At 38.4% G+C, this 23,779-nt stretch overlaps 1 protein-coding gene across 12 annotated transcripts in view; it reads right to left on the bottom strand.

The window, feature by feature from the left end:
* FRY (FRY microtubule binding protein) overlaps window positions 1–23,779 on the bottom strand; it is a 608,287-nt gene that overhangs the window by 123,238 nt on the left and 461,270 nt on the right. For all 12 annotated transcript variants that reach the window (XM_059684112.1, XM_059684113.1, XM_059684114.1 and 9 more), the window contains 10 exons: window positions 19,558–19,708; window positions 18,889–18,992; window positions 17,831–18,016; window positions 15,456–15,654; window positions 13,493–13,614; window positions 10,485–10,672; window positions 9,375–9,469; window positions 4,606–5,213; window positions 3,529–3,626; window positions 2,971–3,141 (listed from right to left, as the gene is read on the bottom strand). In XM_059684112.1, the coding sequence (XP_059540095.1) occupies window positions 2,971–3,141; window positions 3,529–3,626; window positions 4,606–5,213; window positions 9,375–9,469; window positions 10,485–10,672; window positions 13,493–13,614; window positions 15,456–15,654; window positions 17,831–18,016; window positions 18,889–18,992; window positions 19,558–19,708 (1,922 nt within the window). The remainder of the gene's footprint in view (window positions 1–2,970; window positions 3,142–3,528; window positions 3,627–4,605; window positions 5,214–9,374; window positions 9,470–10,484; window positions 10,673–13,492; window positions 13,615–15,455; window positions 15,655–17,830; window positions 18,017–18,888; window positions 18,993–19,557; window positions 19,709–23,779) is intronic.

The raw sequence follows: 23,779 nt of genomic DNA, 5'->3' as shown, positions 1-23,779 counted from the left end.
TAAAAGGACCACTTGTAATAGAAAAAAATTATGAACACAAACAACAAAAGGGAGATGGTTAAGCAAATTGTGTTACATTAACCTGATAGAATTCCACAGTTTTTCAAAGTGACACCAGGTGAGCTATGTCAGCACATAGACATACACACACAGAGTCAATGTTCAGTGACCAGAGCAGGTTCAATGGAAATACTAACCACAACTACATAAAGTCATATGTATGTGCATGACCAACAGCTGTAAGAACATGTGAGTAATAGAAATAGGAATTATTATATATTATAATTGGTGGGGTGCTAAATTCATAATAAAAATGTTGGTGACAATTTGTGATAAGGGCTGAAAAAAAATTAGGCAATCCATTATTACTTTTTAAAATCCCCACTCGTGGATATGCTTTTATTGATTTTAGGAGGAAGGGAGAGAAAGAAAGAGAAACATTGATGTGAGAGAGAAACATTAATTAATTGCTTCCCGTACATAACCTAACTTGGGACCAAAGCTGATACGTAGGGAATCAAATCAATAATCCTTTGGTCCATGGGACAACAATCTAACCAACTGAGCTACACTGGTCAGGGCTACTTATTTTTTATCATGGTAAAAATATATATATAACATTTACCATTTTAACTATTTTTAAGTGCACAAGGTACATTCACTTTGTTGTGCAGCCATCTCCACAATTTATTTCCAAAATTTGTTCACCATCCCAAATCTATACTAATAAAAGGCTACTATGCTAATTAGACTGGACATCTTCTAGACGTCCTTCTGGACAAAGCCATGGTGGCAGGGGCTGAGGCAGAGGCAGTTAGGGGGCAATCAGGCCGGCAGTGGAGGGCAGTTAGGGGTGATCATGCCAGCAGGGGAGGGCAGTTAGGGGGCAATCAGGTTGGCAGGGGGGAGAAGTTAGGGGGCAATCAGGCCGGCAGCGGAGGGCAGTTAGGGGTGATCATGTCAGCAGGGGGGGCAGTTAGGGGGTGATCAGGCCAAAAAGGAAGCAGTTAGGGGGCAATCAGGCTGGAAGGCAGAGGCAGTTAGGAGCCAGCAGTCCTGGATTGCAAGAGGGATGTCTGACTGCCACAGAGATCAGGCCTAAACCAGCAGTTGGACATCCCCTGAGGGGTACTGAATTGGAGAGGGTGCAGGCTGGGCTGAGGGACACCCCCCCCCCCCCCGCATGAATTTCATGCACCGGGCCTCTAGTTAAAATTATAAAACAGTAACTCTTCATCAACTCCTGCCCCCAACCTCTGGTAACCACTATTCTACTTTTTGTCTCTATAAATTTGCCTATTCTACATACTTCATATAAGTGGAATCATGTAATATTTGTCCTTTTGTGCCTGGCTTATTTCACTGAGTATAATGGTTTCAAGGTTCATCTATGTTGTAGCAGGTGTCAGTATTCATTCCTTTTTAAATCTCAATATTCCTTTGCATGGATATATCACATCTTTTATATTTTTGAAACTTTTATGTCTTACAGCCTAAATAAGTTTGTCTCCTTGCTACTTCACATGTCACCTTTGTAAAGACAGGCACCATCTGCCTTTGTAAGCAGGGCATTTGCATGGGTTATCCTGTACTCCTGTAATCTGAGGTGTGCATGTGCTGGCTTAGTAACTCTTGTGGGGACAGATGTGACCAAGGTGATAATCAGAAGCAGTGAGGTGGCACTTATGAGTGCCAGGGATGGGAGGAAATGAGCAAATGAATCAGGGTTGTTGACAGCTGAGTACAGATTACATATTTTGGACACATATCACAAATCAAAATTCTGCAGGATCAACAATAAATTAAGAAACAACTACCCTCTTCTAGGCAGAGGCCTTCAGTCCTGTGAGCCTTTCAGAAAGTTACTGATTCTTTAACCCAGTAATGGTGAACCTTTTGAGCTCGGCATGTCAGCATTTTGAAAAACCCTAACTTAACTCTGGTGCCGTGTCACATATAGAAATTTTTTGATATTTGCAACCATAGTAAAACAAAGACTTATATTTTTGATATTTATTTAATATATATTTAAATGCCATTTAACAAAGAAAAATCAACCAAAAAAATGAGTTCACGTGTCACCTCTGACACGCGTGTCATTGGTTCGCCATCACTGCTTTAACCTATCTGGACTCAGAGTGAGTGACAGAACTAAAGTTAGAATGGGCTGTCCTCACCACTTCTGACAAGGCCCTGGCAGAGGTACAAATGCATGTCCCCAAATGAAAAGCAACACTGAAAATGCTAAACAAGGAGTTGCTCTCAGTCATTTCCTCACAGAGTTCCTGATCTTGTGCACTAGAGCTGCTAAACAGAATACATGTCACCCCTTGTCCTATATACTGTGTATTCCTAACACCAATGTGCACCAAAATCAGAGTAGAAACATTTGTAGGAGGACAAAATCCCATTCAATTTTAAAAGCAAACATAAGAGGTGAAGATAAAAAGTTTATTACAAAATGTATGCTTTGTGAATCATTAAACATATCAAACCACATACTGACTTCTTAAATAAGATTTGAACACTGAAAGTAATTAGGATAAAGTTTTCTTTGTTGCCATGTGCTGACAGGTGTTAGTGCAATATTAAGAATTTTAGCTGTGGGGGCATCTATAGTCTTTATTATAATAAATAGTGCTCTGGTACACGGATTCATGCACATTGAAAGGAAATTAATTAGAAGGTGGCCAGCGGGGCGGGACTGGGAGACGGGCCAAACCTCCCGTGCCCCTCCCCGGCCGCACTTGGGGCAGTGCTGCAGTTTGAGGGCATCTGTGGAGTGAGCGGGGTCCCTCCAGCAGGTGGGGTCCCTCGGCCTGGCCTGTGGGGATTGGGCCTAAACCGGCTCTCTGACATCCTGTGAGGGGTCCCGGATTGCGAGAGGGCAGTTCTTGGGTGACGCACCTCGGAATTGGGCTCCCTCCTCTCTGGTTCCTAATAAATTTTATCCTTAATTGAAGAGCTTACCTCTGCTAGGTAGGTAACCATGTTCAAGGTGATGTCAGCATATGCTTCATGAAGGTACCGGCAGACCACGTTGACCCAGGTGGCACAGTCCCTCGTATAGCTGTGTGTTTTATAAAGAGTCATGACATGTGCAAGATTGGAAAGTTTGGGATTCTTCTCTTCCAAACAAACCTTAAGGAGAGGAAAATCAATCAGGAATAAAATGGCCCAATGAATAGGAAGAAATGTCAGCAATTTCAGTATCAGTCCCAGCAGTCAGGAAATCAGATTACACACACACACTCACACTTACACACACACACACACACACACACACACACACACACACTTTTTATAGGCTGTGGAAGTGCTTATCTTAGTAATACGATTTTCACAAATTCTTTCTACCTGCTTTTTCAATAATGAAACCAAAAAAGAGTATGTATCAGCCACCCAGAAAGTTATTATTTTCGGGTTTTGTGAAACTCATTGCCATGACCAAGCCTGGTACTTTCTGTCCAACACTGGGCCTTTTGGGAGGCCTGAATGGGTCTGTCTGAACAGAACTGTAAGCCATACCTGAGCAATCCTGTTGGCTATATCCTTACAGAACTGGTTTGGGTTTTCAAAGTGCTGAATCAGCTGGGGCAGGAGACACAGGACATTCAAAGGAAACCCTGGATTAGAGAGGATACAATGGAGATGGCTGAATATGGTGCATTTTGGCTATTAACAGTGGGAAAGCACATTACAGATTTCATTTTGAGGCTATGCAAGTACAGTCTTTTGAAGCAGCTTTAATATGATCTAACAAAATCTAGGAAAAATGTACAATCAAAAATTTAAAAAGCAGAATAAAATGAATGGAAGCCCTGTTTTGAAACTTTATCAGAAAACATAGTTCAGGGAAAACTTGTATAAGAGGACATAGGTGAATCATTTAAATTTCATTCATGTAATCAAAAAGGCTCTTTAAAATGTTGAGGATTTGCTTAGCACCACTGTGATAACCACTAACTCTATGAAAAGAATCCTGGGCCACATGTCATAGTATTAAAAATCTAGTCTGTTGCAATGGCCATTGTGGCTCAGTTGGTTGAGCATCATTTCATGCACAGGAAGGTTGCCTGTTCGATTCCCAGTCGGGGCACATGCTTGAGTTGCAGACTCTGTGCCCAGTAGTGGCGTGCAGGAGGCAGCTGATCAATGTTTCTCTCTTCCTCTCTCTCTAAAATCAATAAAAACATTTTTTTAAAAAAATTTAATTTGTTGATTTGGCTTAATTCAAGAGAGTTCTCAAGAGGAAAAGAAAATCTAAGAAAAATAAAAGACTTAGGAGTTAAAAAAAGGGGAAAAATATCTGTACAAGAGCAATGGAATTAACTGCAGTATTTGCAATTTGATATGGAAATAATAAAGAAATTTCTGATAGCATATGTATTTCTTCTGCCCCTTTTATACTACTGCTTTAAAAATATCTTCTAAAATATAAATAATTATGACTTACATTATATAAAATTTTAAAAGGTAAAACAAACTAGTCCAAACAAACCGTTTCTAAGCAGAGCTGCTAAAAGCAGTAAGGCCATAATTTCTTATTAGCTAAACATGGGCCTAAATACCAGACTTGTAAGATAGGGAGTGTATTTGCTTTACCGATGGCTTGGGATGAGTCCACCATGGATACTTTGGACACTGGTGTCAGCAAACTGAAAAGCTGCTGGGTCAGGTCTGTGGTGGTGAGGGAGGTGAACCCTTTCAGCAGCAGCTGCTGTAACCCTGAGAAGTCTGACCACTTGAGCTGTGCCTGGAGTTTCTCAAGTTTTTCTCGATTCTCAGCTTTATCGAGTGGCATGTGAGCCAGAAGTCTGTACAACAGCCTTAAGGCCATGAGGTATTCAAACTCAAAATCAGATTCCATCAAGGCCACTGTGACCCAAAAGATGGTGGCCAACAGGTTGGTTGGATGGTTTATGTGTGATGGGTCTGTGAGGCTGTCCTTCAAGGAGGATGAGCTCCTGGTTTTTGAGGAGAGACCTTGCTGGGTACAAGCCTGAATTCTGTCCAGTGTAGCACTCCGAGGTGGGTCTGAGGATCGGTCGACAACACCAAACTTCTTGGGCACAGAGAAGCTTCTCTGATGCCGGCTCCGTTCTGCAGTTGCTGTGTTGCCACTACCTGTTCCAGGGTTCACATTTAGTTGTCCTGTGCTCTTTCTGCTTGCTGTAAGTTTAGTGCTAGAGCTTAAATCTGGTGATGAAGAACTGGGTATAAAAATAAAAATGTTCACACTAGATCAGATGAATCTAACCAAAATTTATAGACCCTTTAACCCCAAAACAACAGAATATACATTCTTCTCAAGCATACATGGAACATTCTCAAAGATAGACCACATGTTAGGACACAAAACAAGTCCATAACAAATTCAAGAAGATTGATATAATACCAAGCATTTTCTCAGATCACAATAGCATGAAGTTAGAAATCAACTACAATAAAAAAAAAACCCTCAAAAAACACATGGAAACTAAATATCATGTTATTAAACAATAAATGGGTTACAAAAGAGACCAAAGGAGAAATTAAAAACTTCCTGGAGACAAATGAAAATGAACACACAACAAACCCTATAGGACATGCAAAAGCAATTCTGAGAGGGAAGTTCATAGCACTACAGGCCAACTCAAGAAACAAGGAAAAGGACTAATAAACTATCCAACCCTACAACTAAATGAAAGGGAACAGTAGGAAAAACCCAGAGAAAGTAGAACGAAGGATATAATAAAGATCAGAGTGGAAATAAATGACACAGAGACTAAAAAACAGTACAAAAGATCAATAAATCCAAGAGCTGGTTCTTTGAAAAGATAAACAAGATTGATGATTGATGAACCTTTAGTCAGACTCATCAAGAAACAAAGAAAGATGACCCAAATAAATAAAATCAGAAATGTAAGAGGCAATATAACAATGGGCACCACAGAAATACAAAGGATTGTAAGCAAATATTATGAACAACTTTTCCCCAACAAAATGGACAACCTTGATGAAATGGACAATATTCTGAAAACAGACAATCTTCCAAAACTGAGTCAGAAAACCTGAATAGGCTGATAATTACTGATGAAATTGAAGCAGTAATAAAAAACAACAACTCACAGAAAACAAATGCCCTTTTCTGGATCACTGCATAGGGGTGTTTTACCAAATATTCAAAGAACTAACACCTATCCTACTCAAGCTATTCCAAAAAATCCAAGAGTAAGGAACACTTCCAACCTCTTTTTACAAGGCTAGCATTGGCCTAATTCCAAAACCAGATAAAAACACTACAAAGAAAGAGAATTACAAGAAAATATCCCTGATAAACATAGATGCTAAAATTCTACAAAATATTAGCAAATCAGATCCAGCAATACATTGAAAAGATCACACACCATGACCAAGTGGGATTTATTCTGGGGATGCAAGGCTGGTACAGTATTCGCAAATCAATAAATGTGATACATCACATAAACAAATTGGATAACAAAATCACATTAATTGATGCCAAAGAAGCATTTGACAAAATCCAACACCCCCCCTTTTTTTTTTTATAAAAAATCTCAGCAAAGTGGGAATAGAGGAATCATACATCAAAATAATAAAGGCCATATATGACAGATTTATAGCCAAAGTCATATTCAATGAGCAAAAGCTAAAACCATTTCCCCTAAGAACAAGAACAAGATAGGAAAGTCCACTTTCACCACTCTTATCAACACTAGAGGCCTGGTGCACAAGTTTGTGCACCAGTGGGTTTTCTTGGCCTGGCCTGTGGGATTGGGCTGAAACCAGCTCTCTGACATCCCCAAGGGGTCCTGGATTGTGAGAGGGTGCATGCCAGGCCGAGGGACCCCACTGGTGTATGATCTGAGCCAGGGAGAGATGCAGGAGGTTGGACAGCCAGGGAGGGACCGAGGAAGGGCTTCAGGGCATGTCCGGCCTGTCTTGCTCAGTTTTGATCAGCCAGACCCCAGCAGCAAGATACTGGTCAGAGTGTTTGCCCCCTGGTGTCAGTGCACATCATAGCGACTGGTCAACTGGTCGACTATCTGCCCCCTGGTAGTCAGTGCACATCATAGTGAACAACTGAGCAGCCTTACCATATCATTAGCATATTATGCTTTGATTGGTTGAACGGCTAACTGGACAACTGGACACTTTGCATATTAGGCTTTTATTATATAGGATAGTACTGAAAATCCTAGCCACAGTGATCAGACAAGAAGAAGGAAAAAAAGGCATCCAAATTGTAAAGGAGGAAGTAAAACTGTTATTATTCACAGATGACATGATATTGTACATAGAAAGCCCTAAAAACTCTACCAGAAAACCACTAGACTTAATAAAGGAATTTGGTAAGGTAGCAGGATACAAAATCAACATCCAGAGATCAATAAAATTTTTATACACTAATAATAAACTCTCAGAAGGAGAAACTAAAAAAGGAACGCCATTTATCATTGCAACAACAACAAAAAGATACCTAGGAATAAACTTAACCAAGGAAGTAAAAGACCTGTACTTGGAAAATGATAGGACATTGATAAAATAAATAGAAGATGATACAAACAAATGGAAGCATATACCATGTTCATAGAATAATTAATATAATTAAATTGTCTTTCTCAGTTTGGCTTATTCATCCATACTACCCAAGGCAATATACAGAATCAATGTAATCCTTATTAAAATACCAACAGCATATTTTACAGTTCTAGAACAAATACTCCAAAAATGTATATGCACTCATAAAAGACCCTGAATAGCTGTAGCAATTTTGAGAAAGGAGAACAAAGTTGAATGAATCACAATACCAGATATCAAGCTATATTACAAAGCCATTATAACCAAAACAATCTGGTACTGGCACAAGAACAGGAATATAGACCAATGAATCAGAACAGAGACGGCAGAAATTGACCCACACCATTATAGTCAATTAATAGTTGACAAAGGAGGCAAGAACATACAATGGAGTCAAGACAGTCTCTTCAACAAATGGTGCTGGGAAAACTGTACAGACACATGCAAAACGATGAAACTAGACCACCAACTTACACCATACACAAGAATAAACTCAAGATGGATAAAATACTTATATGTAAGATGGGAAACCATAAAAATCTTAGAGGAAAATATAGGCAGTAAAATCTCAGACATCTCACATAGCAATATGTTTATGGATACATCTCCTGGGGCAAAGGAAACTAAGGAGAAAATAAACAAATGGGACTGTATCAAAATAAAAAGCTTCTGCCCATATTCTTAAACTTAAAGGAATAAATTTTCTTAAACTTAAAATGATGAAAAAGAAAACTTAACAACCTTAACAAGAAAATCAAACATCACACCAACAAAACAACAACAAAACCCAATACTAACTTCCATTTACTGATAGGTTAAAGATATAAGCAGTTGGCCAAAGTTTACTGATCTTTTTTTGTTCTTTTGAATTTGGGTAGAAATATTATGAAATAAAATGTACCAACTTTAATATTCTATTAATTGACTGATAAGAATAGAAATGAACATATTATCAAGAAAGAAAATAGTACATGTTTGTATGAAAGAAAGTTTTTTGTACTTAATTTATGAAAAATGATTTCAAAGCTTATTTCAGGCTGAAAAGTAAAACTCTTTATCAACATTCTGGTAAATTTTACTAATTTAGATGAAGCTGTAGTAACATATATATTATGTTAGTAATCACATTAAGTTTACCTATCCATAAAAAATACTCAACAATGAAACAAGGCCCAATGAGATATAACATCACTGACTCAGTTTCAAAGCACAAGGAACTCAATGATACGAGCAGAATATGGAATTGTGAGTGATCTGAAATTGGTTATTAAACACTAGCAGGAGCAAAGGAATTAAAAAATAAAAAAGATCCTAAGGTAGAAATTCTGCAAGTAAAATCAACATATATTCAACTGTTTTTATAGTGATGGTTCAGATGAAATTTTGTGCATCTTCATTTTAAATAATATTTAGTTTTAGTTTCTGTTTAGAATGTAATAGGAAATATTATATAAAATTTGAAAAATACTCAAAAACATAAAAAGAAAATAAAAATAATTATTTGTATTATTTAGAAATAACATTTGCTATCTATCTTCCTGGTATTATAAAATACTTTTATAATGTGTGTGTGTGTGTGTGTGTGTGTGTGTGTGTGTGTGTGTGTGTGTGTGTGAGATCCTCACCCGCCCCCCCCCCCCTTTTTTTTAAGTTAACAAAATGTCATTCTTTTTCAGGTCATCAATAGATTTCAAAAACTAGATTTATTCTTTGGACTTTGCCCAAAGTCTGATCATTCCCAAATATCTAGTACAGTATATTTGATTTCAAAATGTCATTAAGCTGGCTCTCACCGAGATAATACAGTTAAGAGGTCACTGTTCTTCAAGCAGTCAGACAAGTTATCCACGGCAGCTTCCAAAGTCAGGAGTGCTTCCATTACGTAACCCTGCCAAAGAAGCACAGACAACATTTTGACAGCTTGTAACTGCTGTTAACTTCTTGGACATAAATTTAATGAATGCAAACTTTATTAAAGTAATTTTAATATCATTAAAAATTATATAGTTATTATTACTTTAATTTATGAAGTTTAAAACAAATTTTAAGGGCCACTGAGGAATTCAGCTGGTCTAGGAGTTAGCAGATAATTATAAAGATTTATTTTCCTAGGTCTGAGCTCCTCCACAGAGCAATCTCATTTGAAATCTAACAGGGAGGGGACAAGGTTGAAGGTATCAGACACATGGAGGGCATTTGAAATATAGAGTTGCAATGTCTGAAGGCAGAGATTAAGAGATGTATGCAATGGCTGTGCCTCAGTGGCATTTTAAACAGCTCATCTCATGGCCAGGAGGAGGAAAATAAACTAGGGTCTATAGGCGTGCAGGCCTCCGTAGATGTAGGCAAATTTCTGATGGAAAAGAAGGCTTGGCCCAAGTTACAGAGCAGGTAATGCTCCTGCTTTCAACCTGCCCGGGCCCCAATCTCTGGGCTCTAGAGGGTCTTCTTGTGGCATCTACTCTCTCCATTACTTCTTCAGCTCTTCCAGCTTACTGAAGGCTGATCACGCAGAGAAAGGTAGTGCTCTACACAGGTGCAACGGAGATCTCCTCTGGGTGGGGGATTGGACAACTATGTCCTATGTTAGTGAAAAAATGACAAAACAACACATAATTTTCCTGTCCTCTACCAAATAAAACAAATAATAAAATAACAAAGAAGAGTCACCAAAGAATGTTCAGTTGTTAGCTTGAATAAACAGATAAAATATGCGGAGTTTCTAGAATAATACTTCTGGGAATGACTTTTGTAAATATAAAAGCCAACCTCTAAAATTTGAATTGTACATGTCCAAAGTGCTGGAATAATTGGCAAGAGAGACAAGGTTTTGAGAAAGTCGCTAGCTCCTTCTCTTTAAAATGAGAGAAACAGGATGTGTTTGGTATTCTTTCCTTCCCTACCTGAATCTCATCACCATGTTCTCCAATCACCTCCACCAGTCTGGAGAGAAGGTCAGACAAGGCATGCGCTGATAGAGGTTGTTTGATTGCCCGGAATATCTGGAAGGACCGACAGGCATAGTGCCTTGAAGAACTTGCCAGGGCTGTCTGCAATGCAACCTCACTCAAGTGTTGCTCCAGATGGAAGCCTAGGGCACCAAGAGGCCAGAGACCAGATCAGCTGTCACTCTGCAAAGTCTGGGGCAACAGTAGTTATCTGAAGGTTTGAAACAGGTTCACTGCACAGGGCTATGTCCTGGTGGTACTTATTTAAAAATTAACAATTAAAAAAACAAACACATAAATTTTAATAAATCTTAAGGAGTATAGTGTAGTAGAAAAAGATGGTTCTGATTTTGAACTAGAAGTTTTCAGACTCAGAAAAAAACTTATTCTCTATTGCCTATTTCCTTATCTTTAACTTATGAATAAAAGCATCTATCTCATAGAAGTTTTATGGAAATTAAACAACTTTAAAAATGGTTAGTACAGTATGTGATACATACGTGTTGACAAGTGTATTGCTATTTATTACCCTGCTATTTTTTCACATTATTGCTCTGTACTACTTTTTACATCAGATATTTTTACTCCTTTTTTTTAATAAGACGATTTGTTAGAAACAAATGTTCTGAGTACTTACGTATGTAGAGGAAGCTAATAGTGAATCTAGTCAAGTCTAAACACAACTGAGGCCTGGACCCAAGTCTTTGCTCCTCAGCATGGTCTGTAAGTACTCAGATATAGAAATGTGGACACTGCAGAGAAGGCAGCCATAGTAAACCTCCACCAGGATATGTGTTCTTTCAATAACATGGAGGGAATCGTAGTCATCAGAAAACCATTTGACCAGATGGAAATTAAAATGTGAGGAAAAGCTCATAATTAATGTCGGAGCTATTACATTGTACATTGGCTCTGCCTCTCTGCGGGGAGAAAACCAGGTTCCAAGAGTTAGAGCACATGATGTAAACAGTGATTTTAGCTGTTTCCATGACCTGGAGAGCTCTGTGGCACATTTGATGGTGACGTGAAAGTGGAACAGGGGTGATAATTCCGTGTTATTCTTCTTAGTTTCACTTGGCTGCTTGAACCCAGGGACATGTTGACAATATAAAAAAAATGTTCCTGCAAAGTAAATGAAGGGTCCTGGGAAGTGGACTCAAGCAAATCCAGGGTTGGAAATGCCGGGTTAAACCCAGAGGCCCGTCACAACATATGAATGGGTCATGTTCCAAAATTGTTCTTTATGTCTTTATTTTGTTTTTTGAAATATGTTTTTTTACTTAAACCATTTTATAGACAGGCTAGCTCCCTGGCAGTGAACAGAATCTTATTTAAATTATCATGAGCTGAAGACTAAACACAAGTCCTCTCTTAGGAGGACTGCAGACTCCACTACCCATATGACAATGGCTTTTAAGAAAACCTATTTAGTGTGTGGCATCTCCCCGGTCACACATGAATCTACATCTTCCAGCCTTCCTTGCAGTTAGGTGTGACCTTGCACCTGAGTTCTAGCCAGTGGGATGTGGGAAGAAGCACTGGACTGGAGTGTGAACTCCTCTGCTTAATCCCTCACTCTCTCTTCCTCTTCCAGGTAGCAGAGCCACAGGCTGGAGAGTCTCTGACCACCAGGTGGAAGGCCTCCTGCCCAACATCCACACTGAATTGTTATTTGACTCAGAAATAACCAATTGTGGTAAGTTTTTGAGCTCTGGGAGGTTTTTGTTTCAGCAGTTATGCTACCCTGACTCACACAAATGTTTCCAGGAATACATTTTATTGTGCTATAGCAGAAATAGGCAGCGATGTAGAAGGAAATTTTAGTGGGTAAGGATATGTTGGGTAAGGTGTGAAAATACACCTGCCAAGAATGAAGTGCAAGGCATTCATATGTTTTCTCATTTTTATTAACATCATACAGTTAAGGGTTTTAGACAAATAAATAGTTCACATACAACAGTGAATTTCTTCCTTTGTACTATGTGCAATTTAAAGTAACTTTTAAATGAGGAAAATACCAAGAGAAGAAGTCCTCATATTTCAAGGAAATGCCAAAGGGGAAACTCAAGACTGGAAGTCAAATCATCCTATTCCTGTAATGACTTTCTGTGTATTACTATTTTTGCTTTTTAAAATAAGTATCCCCCTGATAACAAAAAGAAATATGGCTAATCTGGAATGTTTCAAATTGTGACACGTGCTAATTATCAGAGTAGCCAGTGAGCCATGGTTAATGTGTTCAGCCAGGTATGTGACAGAGATGGGAACAGTTGTTTCACTGAGCTGAAAGACCACATTTAAATTTCACACAGATCAGCCCAGGCCAACTCAAATTCAAATGGAATTTAGCTAATGGCTTCAATATGATGCTCTTATTAAAGAGCAAATCCAGTGTGATTGTTAGTTAGATGCTCTTATAGTCTAACAATCACACTGGATTTAGAATATTCAATTAAATTGTTAGCAACTATTTTTAAAGTAAAAAACATTTTATCACAAAATTCTTTTTTTTTAAACAGTTTGAAGGTTGACAACTTCTCACAGTTGAGTCTATGCCAAATAAATTAATAAGAATTATTTCTCATGGCCTTCTTTAAATAAAATTAATATTGTGGGCATAGTTAATTCTAGTGAGGGAATGATGTGAGGAGAATGGTGACTTTGAGGATGTTATTTGATAGAGTATAATGCAAGTATACATGACAGTATCAGTCAGGCACATCTGGAATAAATTTCAAAACTCCCCTATGACTAGTCTTCTGCTATAGATGCCAAATTCAGAAATATATACAATATATATCATTCATATCACATATCGTAACTATAGTGCGATATATGTATATAGTATAAATTCTGATATATACTATATATGATATATAGTGTAGTCATATGGGTGAAGAATGAGCTCAATTATAAAAAAAATCCTGAAAGTAGAATGGAGTTGGGGAAACAGGAGGAAGTACCTGATTTAGAATCTTTAAATACGGACAAAACGTGCCGTAGAAAATTTGTGAGTTGTTCAGCACTCTTTGAATTTTGATTTTTGGGTGTGATGTCTTCATGGCACCAAAGTGGACCGAATGCCCTGAAACAAAGCACACACAGTGTCAAAAATATAACTGTCACTTTGCATTTTGAAAACCATCTATGCAGTTCTAATTCCAAAGGCACAATATATATGTTTAAAATTTCACTAATTTGGGGGAGAATTTCAGTCTTATAAAGTTTATGAGCATATTCAAACAGATCTGGCTAATTTATAGAGACACTTTTTAAAATATTTTACTCACAAAACCAAAACCTCACAACATTTAAACACAAAACAAAAACCTTTCAATTCGCCAGAACAGTGTTTGTCACATGATAGATGTTCCATGGGTTGTTTGTTAAATAAAATGACATATACAATTGTAAATACAATATAGATGTAGACACAGACTCAATTGCACGTTCAGCATTTGGGAAGATAATGCTTTTATCAGGATCACATCATTAGGTTGCTGAATACTGTGGAACCTGCAGCGACCTGCACGGCGAGGTTCAGGATCTGCAGGAGAGGCCGACGCACAAATGAAAATGCTTGACAAAAATATGAATTATTAAGGGGTGGGGGCCAGGTGGAGCCTCTTTCTTGAAGAGACACCTAGAGTCCTGGCCTTGTTCGCTTTTTATTCAGTTTTAGATACACATCTTGCCCTCAGTAAAGCACGGCAAGCACGTAGCAGACAGACAGCCTCCAAGGTCACTAAAGGTCAGTAAGGTCCGGTAAACATTTACTTGGAGGCTATCAGGTCAGGAGATTGCTTCGAGCCACCGCTGTCTCAACATGAACAATAGGTGCCTAGCATCAGCCCTGCTAGCGCTCAAGATCCACCCGCCTCTGAGTTCCTTGGTGCACGCTCATGACAGTGTTGGCAAGCGGTGGCTTCCCACATCACCAAATTGAAGATACAGTCTCTGTTGTTTACTTGTTTTCCGGTAGTAAGAATAGGATGGACCCGGAGGTGAGAATTTTGGAGAACACCCTTCCCAACACATGGCATTGACAATGGTCAGAGAAGACAACAAAGCATTCCGGTGTCCGAGTACCTCGTGTGGGGGCACCATCAGCCCTTTCCTGTTTCCTGAACATTCATCCCACACGGAGCTGATAGCCAGCTACGCAGAACGCCCTGAACCGCTAACACAGGAAAGAAAAGGCTCTATTTTTCATTATTTGGTACATTAGTTAAAGAAAGAAAAATAATGGGAAATATCAGATAACACAAATTGAGACTAGACTCCCAACACAAGAGTACACCCAGGTCACATGTGAGCATGCTTTTATACAAATGCAGGACATTGGGGTAGTAGAAATTTTGAAACGAAACTGTTCATTAGAAGAACCAGAAGACCTAAAAATGTGGATTACGCCCACTTTTTCTTGATTTTGATATATTATTTGTTTGGTTCCTTTCCTATCATGTTTCCTACTGTTTCTGGTTTCTGACTTCCATTTATAAATGACTCTTTGGACTGGATGAGCAGACCCTGGATCCTTCTGCAGCTGCTTCTGGGTCAACTGTGGCTGATACCTTTGGCTTCCAGAGTGAGGTTATTTGCCAAGTTTCAGGGCTCCCAGATTCTGGCAGCTCTAACAGATGAACAAAATCATGCTCACTGAGGGGCGCTACCATATCCCGACACCATCCGCTGCACTGTCACTATACAAAAACTATCTCTCCCCAAAAATGTTGACATCCGAGGGATCTTAGACACCTTCTACCAGTGTCTGCTTTCTACACAGACTCCAGCAAGTGCAATTTAGAGGAGAAAACAAGGACTTTGCTAGAGCTCTGGGCTTACTTTTCCATCTGAGTGTTTTGAAGGACGGCATTTTCTAAAAAACTCACCTGAAAATAGCCGCTGTCTCCTTGCCCTCCTTACCTGGTCGTCAGGAACTCAATGAGCTTGTTGGCCTTCTCATCTGTTTCAACAGTGGTGTCTACGCCTTCTACCTCTTGGGACATCTGTGGGAGGTTCCCGCTGCTGCCTCCCAGGCTGATGCTGGAAGAGGTGGAACTGGAGCTCAGCCCCGAGTCTGGCACTGGTGATGACTGGTCCTCCCTCAGGAAGTCAAAGCCGCCTGGTTGAGAAGAAGATCAAGGGGAGTTGCGCTGGTCAGGGCACATAACGAGGTCAGGAGGTGGGCATACAGAAGTATGCAGTTATCTCATTTTTTTTGAGAAAACATTTTATTTTGGCTATAGCTATGATTAAAAAGAGACATATATTCTTCCTTACTTATGGAATAGTTACACTTCTGTATAAATCAGAATGCATTTAGAAAATAGGAAAATAGAAAATTTCTATTTCATAAATAAATTTCTACTATGGGGTTTTAATTTATGCTTTCTGAAAAAGAAGTTGTGTGTTTGTGTTCCACTATACATCTGTACCTAACTGCTGTTAATACATTATGCCTGGATACTAGACTGACACAATGATAAAATTTTTGAGGATACCAGTTACATAAGGGATTAAGAGTAAGTTATACATCATTTTTTTGAGTAAATGTGCCTAGAATCACAAATATTCAGTGTATGTTAATTCTTTTAACAAAGTATATATCATATTAGTCAAAGCCATATGGTATAAGAAAATACTAGTGATTTTTCCCCCACTTTGTATTTGGTTAACATTCTACATCTCTTAATGTGTTGTGGGTTTGAAAACTTACACACATTTCCTTCTACTTAAAAATCATAAAAAGTACATAGTTCTGGTGTGTCTGACAAAAATATTGAATTAGGAGTGAGGAGCCTGGATCTGAATATCATCTCTGCCATTTACTTTAAAATCTCAGGAAGTTGATATGATTTCTCTTTGTATTATGATAAGATAAAGACAATTTCTATCACAAGTTCTTAGTGTGGGTTTGAAAACAACTACAGTTGAAACAAGGTGTTCAATAAATATTTATGAAAAGGAGACTCCTCCCAATCCTTTTGTGCACCTACCTAATTCAAGTGTGCTACAGATTCAATCATTCCAGTTATCTATTGTTTATCTTGCCCATGGATTTTGTGTTTTGTTTTGTAAATCTCCACTCTCAACCATTTAAGCTGCATCAGTGGGATAGTGGATATAAAGCTGCCACACTCAGAGATACACAACTTAACAGACATTACAATTTTCTCAGCCTAAAATAATGTGCTTAATGGAAAACATCTTTATCCTGGGGAGTTAGAACAGCCAGAATGTTTCATATTCTTTAAATTAAGCATCTAAAGAAAAGAGAATTTTCTGAAAATGTGTCTGAAAGGCTGCTGAATTATTTTTAATTAAGTGTAGTGTGTTCAATATAAAGACTTTATAATAAAACATAATAATAATATGGAAAATATATTTGAAAGTATTCAATGATGAACAGGTCAGTGGTCCTTCTACCTCAGAGTTAATGACTTCGTATTAGTTTTCCAAAGACATATGTTAACATATCTCAGAAGACAAGGCAGTGCTGAATACCAGTGATGAATGAAAGGTACAATTTCAAGATTATGAAGAAAGTACATAGTAACATTGTATGAAATGCCATACCATGTCCAATGCCAGTGTAATGTACAAAATAATTAGGTAAAAAAGGTAGCCCAAGAACTCTGTTAGTTCATCATCATTTTAAGATATTTAAAATATTCTGGTCTAAATAAAAACTATTGGTTAACCCTTTTGGGAAAGTTTTCATGAACAGCTGGATAGAACAGAGTAATTTTTTTTTTTGACTCAGCTAATGCTTTCTGTTCTCATTTCTAAGAAGAAATAATTGGTTTCAAAATAGCAGTGGTTTTTAATAGACTTTTACTCATTCATGCTTTCCAGAAAAGTCAGTCATTTAATAAAGTGACTTTTCCTTCAGAGAAACTAGAAGGAATACAGTAAATATCTGGCACCTTGGCAATGACCCATTTGCAAGGTGATGGAGAAGGTCACCGTTTCCTGTGTTCTCATCCTTCAGGGTTTTAGACAAAAGCTCTTGTTCAATGGACATTTTAATGTTCAATTTATTGACAGAAACATATTTAACGAAAGCAGAAACATAATAATAAGGAAAAGTACATGAAAATACTCAATAATAAAGAAGGATTTTGGGAGGCATGTTGACACCCAGTGAAATAGGGCCTATTTATTGAGCTGTTATTTTATTACTTGGAAAGGTGGGGGGTAAGGGCATTAGAGTATGGAAAAATGGGCTCCACTGACACCTTTGGTAATCTCTGAATTTGTGACTGTCTCAGGCTTTCAGTCACACCTCCTTTTGTTACCTGTGTAGAGATACTCAGGTTGATAAGCTGGCTGGACTGTTAGAGTCTTAGTTTCCCCCATTTCTCGAGTCTGCAGGAGCACAGAGGCGATGGCATGGAAATTGCTGTTGCAGGACAGTGCAATCAAGAGGTGAAGAAGCAAATTTTTGCTGTGTTCAAAGACTTCAGGCCGGTAATGGTCCAATCCTGGAAAAAATGTGGAATCTTTTAGTAAAAACAATTTTTAATCTCATTTAGATTCCAGGCATAGTAAAGATTCCCTAACACCTGGGGGAAGGGAAATCTTAAAAGAATGTTTAGTTTTCTTTGTTACTGTTTCTGGTACCAACATAAAGAATTTGGGCTTAGGGAAAAAGAAAACATTTTATTCCTTAAATCAAATATTCTCATAAAATGATGATAGATGGATTTCCCTTGACCTCTTGAGCTAGTTAGCATTCCTCCTTCTTGAGGCTCTCCATAACTGAACTCCCTGCCTCGTTTTTCTTCCCATTTTTGCTCTACAACTTGGGTTACAATATCAGTGTGTGGCCTGCTGCATTCTATATTCTTTCTCTCTATGCACTAATTATGTCTAATGGCTTTAAATTTATCACATATAGCCTGGCCAGCATGGCTCAGTGGTTGAGCATTGACCTAAGAACCAGAAGGTCAGGGTTCGATTCCTGGTGAGGTGACATGCCCGGGTTGTGGGCTTGATCCCCAGTGTGGGGCATGCAGGAGGCAGCTGATCAATGATTCTCTCTCATCATTGATGTTTCTATTTCTCACTCCCTCTCCCTTCCTCTCAGAAATCAATAAAAATATATTTTAAAAAATTTATCACATCTAGACAAAGACCCTCAAAGAGGGCCAATTTGTTTTAGATATTTTCATAGGTATAACATGAGTGAGGTGCCACATAACTTATATTGTAGTCATAGGACCGTTTTAAACAATACCTGATCAACTGAATTTTAGAGCAGGAAAGCAGATGTCTATGTACAATGAAAGCTCTCTGAATTATCTCCACAGAGTTTAGATGTATTGGCTAGAATTCCTCTTGGATCCAGTCTTACCTAAGAAGACAGCATGAAGTAATAACGGCAGGTGAAGAGCCCAGTCTTCTCTTACACTGTGATCTACCACCATCTCAGTCATAAAAATCACAGCAATATTGCACCTAATCAATGAAATGACAAAGTTAATGCAACTTCTACAGAGAATGGGAATACATGTATAGATCATTAAGTCACAATTAAATACCACACATACTAGTAGATAAATATATATATACAACACATACTAGTAAGCTTTGCTGAAGAACTATGTAAGAACCTTCTTCCGGGGAAGTGGAGTTTAATTTCTGAAAATGCACAGAGCTCCATAAGAATAAACATCAGTTGAGCTAATTACATAACATACTTGTTACTAGGTAATAAGAGCTGAGTCATGATGAGAAACAAAAGACAAGAGTCCTCTCTTCAACTTGCTTACAATCTAAAATGCATGAAAAATGAAGACCTATATCAAGTAAGTATGACAAGGCAGCTTTGCAGATTGGTTAACATCTGACCAAACTCTACCAATGTGCTGAGAGCTACAATTCAAGTCATGCAGGGTCCCTCTGATTTCAAATTTATTTCATTTGATGGGACCTGGAGCAGGTTTCCTTCCCTCTACTTCTAGGGAGAAAAGTCCAGTCAAAACTAAGTGGTCATTTCTCTCTATGTGTACATGCTGCTCACCTGTGGAGTGGTCCCCGAGGGGTGATGGTTTCTGGGAGGTAGTCAACCAGGGGGGCCCAGCATCCCCCCGTAGAAGGCATTGGTAAGGGCTGTGGCTGTTTGGTCTCTGTGATAGTCAACAGCCACCCCAGGTAGGGAGATATTGGGTCATCTGTAGGGTGAGAAAGACAACGTGCTTTATTTTTTGGAAGATAATTTTGTTTTCTCTTCTTAGTGTTTCTAGAAAGAATATTACCAATTCATGCTTGTAAAAATAACTTTCTAAGCATTCAATTAGGTGAGTGTGAATTATACAATCAAATAAGTTAGAATTACTTAAATAGGTTTCTTTCATCACATTATTATTATTTAATATATCACATTTATCCTGAGTACAGTTTCCAGAATAGTTTCACATTGAATTTTTTTTTTCTTTTTGTAAGGCTATTTGACTTCATGGTAAGAGTGGGTTGTGTGGGACCAGCTTTGCTGGTTTTGACCTGCTGGTCTTCCATTTAATAGTGTTGATATAAACTTTTAGGCCCAAGATGGAACAGCTCCTGCCCAGGGTGCCATGTTAGCAAACCAAAACTTAGATAACTTTTATGTCCCTGTAAATGCATTGCTTGACCAGAAAAGCAGCATGCCCAGTAAGCCAGTATCCGGATGCCATGCCAACTCTGGGCTCTATACTGATTTTCTTGTTCTTTATTCTTTTTCTTTTTTTTTTTTTAAAGCTTTTAAAATTGATTTTTAAAAAATATTTCAAGAAAAAAAAGATTTTAAACATAATAATATTACCCAAACAGTACTAACATAATACAATATCACAAAAGTTGTAGGAAATATTAAAAATCTGCAAATAACAGGATTACTTGTATTATATTCTAAAATATTTTTTTCCCTCTGGCTCTATTTTTGTTAATCAGTTTATGTTGTTCTTCATATTCCACAAATGAGTGAGATCATGTGGTATTTATATTTCTCTGACTGGTTTATTTTGCTTAGCATAATGCTCTCCAGGTCAATCTATGCTGTTGCAAATGGTAAGAGTTCCTTCTTTTTACAGCAGCATAGAATTCCATTGTGTAGATGTACCTTAGTTTTTAATCCACTCATCTGCTGATGGACACTTAGGCTGTTTCCAAACTTAGCTATTGTAAATTGTGCTGCTATGAATATAGGGGTGCATATTTCCTTTCTGATTGGTGTTTCTGATTCCTTGGTACATATTCCTAGAAGTGGGACTACTGGGTCAAATGGGAGTTCCATTTTTAGTTTTTTGAGGAAACTCCATACAATTTTCCACAGTGGCTGCAACAGTCTGCATTCGCATTTTTTGATTGGATTGTTTATCTAACTTTTGTTAAGTTGTATGAGTTCCCTGTAACGTTTGAGATAACTTATTGGAGATAACTTTGGCAAATAGGTTCTCCCATGCAGTGGGCTTTCTTATTGTTTTGTTGATGGTTTCTTTTGCTATGCAGAAGATTTTTATTTTGATGGAGTCCCATATGTTTATTTTCTCCTTAGTTTCCATTGCTCTAGGAGCTATGTCGGTAAATATATTGCTATTACATATGTCTGCTATTTTGCTGCCTATGGATTCTTCTAAGATTTTTATGGTTTCCCATCTTATGTTTAAGTCCTTTAGCCATTTTGAGTTTATTTTTGTATATGGTGTAAGTTGGTGGTCTAGTTTCATTTTTTTGCATGTATCTGTCCAATTTTCCCCACACCATTTATTGAAGAGCCTGTCTTGACTCCATTGTATGCTCTTGCCTCCTTTGTCAAATATTAATTGAGCATAATGGCTTGGGCCACTTCATGCCATTCTCTTCTGGCCTGTAGAGTTTCTGATGAGAAATCAGGTGTCAGTCTTATGGGAACTCCTTTGTAGGTATCAGTTTTCTTTTGCTGCCTTTAAGATTCTCTTTGTTTTTAATTTTTGGTATTTTAATTATGCTGTGTCTGGGCATGGAACTGTTTGGGTTCTTCTTGTTTGGGGTTCTCTGTGACTCCTGAACTTGTTTGACTTTTTCCTTTACTATGTTAGGGTAGTTTTCTGCCATAATTTTTTCAAACACATTCTCTATTCCCTTCTCCTTTTCTGCCTCTTCTGGCACACCTGATATTCTAATATTGTTACATTTCATGTTGTTCCACCGCTCCCTTAAGTTGTCCTCTTGTTTTTTAATTGTTTTTTTTTCTTTTTTGTTCTCTGATTGAGTGATATTTTCAACTCTGTCTTCTAATTCACTGATTCAATCCTCAGCTTCCCCTAATCTGCTCTATATTCCTTCCAGTGTCCTTCTTATTTGTGTTATATCATTCTTTATCTCAGACTATTCTTTTTTCATAGTTATTGTATCTTTTTTCAAGCTGTTGAGCATCTTTACCATCATTACTCTGACCTCTGTTTCAGATAAATTTCTAATCTCTGCTCCATTTATCTCTTCTTCTGGAGAATTCTCTAGATCCTTCATTTCTGGGATTGTTTCTTTGTCTCATTTTGGCTGCCTGTTTGGGTTTGTTACTATGTATTTGGTCATTCTTCTACGCCTCTTAATCTCCAGTGCAGGACAGTATTAAAGGCTGTTTCTGAATAATTAGATCAGGCAAAGACTCAAAGCCTCCAGAGACTGCCTCTGCCTACAGACGGATAAGATTCCAACTTGAATTGGTCCGTAGGCAATCATCCTCAGGTGTGGTGAGAGTTTTTTTTTCAACAGGGTGGGGTAGTTTCTTCTGCCTGGAGGCTAATTGTTATTTTTAAGTTTTTAAGTGGCTTCAGGGCAAAGTGTTTTCTAATAGGGTGTGTCAACTGTCTTCCCTTCCAGGCAAGGCAAATGTCTGTGTAGGAAAGATGTCCTCTGCTGCTTGAGGAAATGACTCAGCCCAGGAAACTTGCAGTGTCTGTCTTCTGAGCTCTATCCCTGAGTCCCCAGTCTTGGCTTCTGCTCTCACAGCTCCAGTCCACTTCACCCTCTCTCTGCCAGAGCACAAGGTGGGTGACTACACAGGAAATACTGTGCATTGGCCCTTTAATATAGAGGGCCTTAATTTTTCAGCTGTCACTCCCTGGCAGACAGCACCCCACTGCTTTTCACAGCCAGATATTATGTGGGTACCCTACTCAATTTTGGTGCTCTCTGCTGTAGTGCCCAGCTTGGGGATTAGATCCTAGAGTTCTCAGTGGCACCCCCCATAGCCAAGATATCTCTCCAGGACTTCAGTTTCTGTCTGTGGGCACCTGGCCAGCCCTTTCTTGCCTTCCGCCCCTCCTACCAGTCTCTATGTGGTCTCTACTTTTGGTCCTCGAGTTATCAGGGTTCTCTCCTGCGAGTTTTCTGTTGATTATTTAGGAAGTTTTTCTGTATTTTAGTTGTAATTCCAGTTTGTTCCTGGGAGCATATCCGTGCAGCATCCACTTACTCTGCCACCATTTTTAATCCTTCTGCTTATTCCAGTTCAGGGTCATGGGCAGCATAGCCTTGTCCTGGCAGCTCAGGCTGCAAGGTGGGAACCCATGCTGGACAGGATGCCTTTTCACTGCTGGGCACACTCACACCCACCCATCACTTTATTTTTGAATGCTTAATTTATAGATCCATAGAAAATACAGATATACACTATAAAAAAACCCTCATTAAATCATATGAATTCCCACTACTGTGAAACTTGCTCTTTCTCTAATCTCCCCCATCTCAATAAAATGCAGTCCATATTTCCAGTTTTCTCAGGACAGGATCCTTAGGTTATTCCTGATTTCTCTCTCATAGCTCATATCCAACTCAATTATGATGATGATGATGATGATGATGATGATATAAATAGTGACATTAAAATTAACATACAGAGTACTTACTTTATGACAGGCACTGGTCTACACACTTCCCATATAAGTAGCCCAATAATAGGTACCTATCATCACTATTTTATAAAGGGGAAACTGAGGTTAAGTGACTTGCCACCCTCTACATATTCAATGAGCTCTACCTTCAAAACGTATCCACATAGTATCACTTTCCACCATCACTATCACTAACCCCTTAGTCTAAGCCAGCACCTTCTCTCACATGGGCCAGTGCAATAGCCTCCTTACTGTCTCCCAACTACACCCTTTCCCTTTTTATAGTCTTATGTTCCACAGAGCAGCCAGAGCCATTTTACCTTTTATTTTACTTAATTTTGGTATAATTGACCAGAGCAATCCTTTTATTTATTCTTTTTTTAAAATTTT

Source organism: Myotis daubentonii, chromosome 2 (genome assembly GCF_963259705.1).
Source record: "Myotis daubentonii chromosome 2, mMyoDau2.1, whole genome shotgun sequence".
NCBI classification, from domain to species: Eukaryota; Metazoa; Chordata; class Mammalia; order Chiroptera; family Vespertilionidae; genus Myotis; species Myotis daubentonii.
Note: the sequence above shows the minus strand (reverse complement) of the source record. Positions and strands in the feature narration are given on the sequence as shown.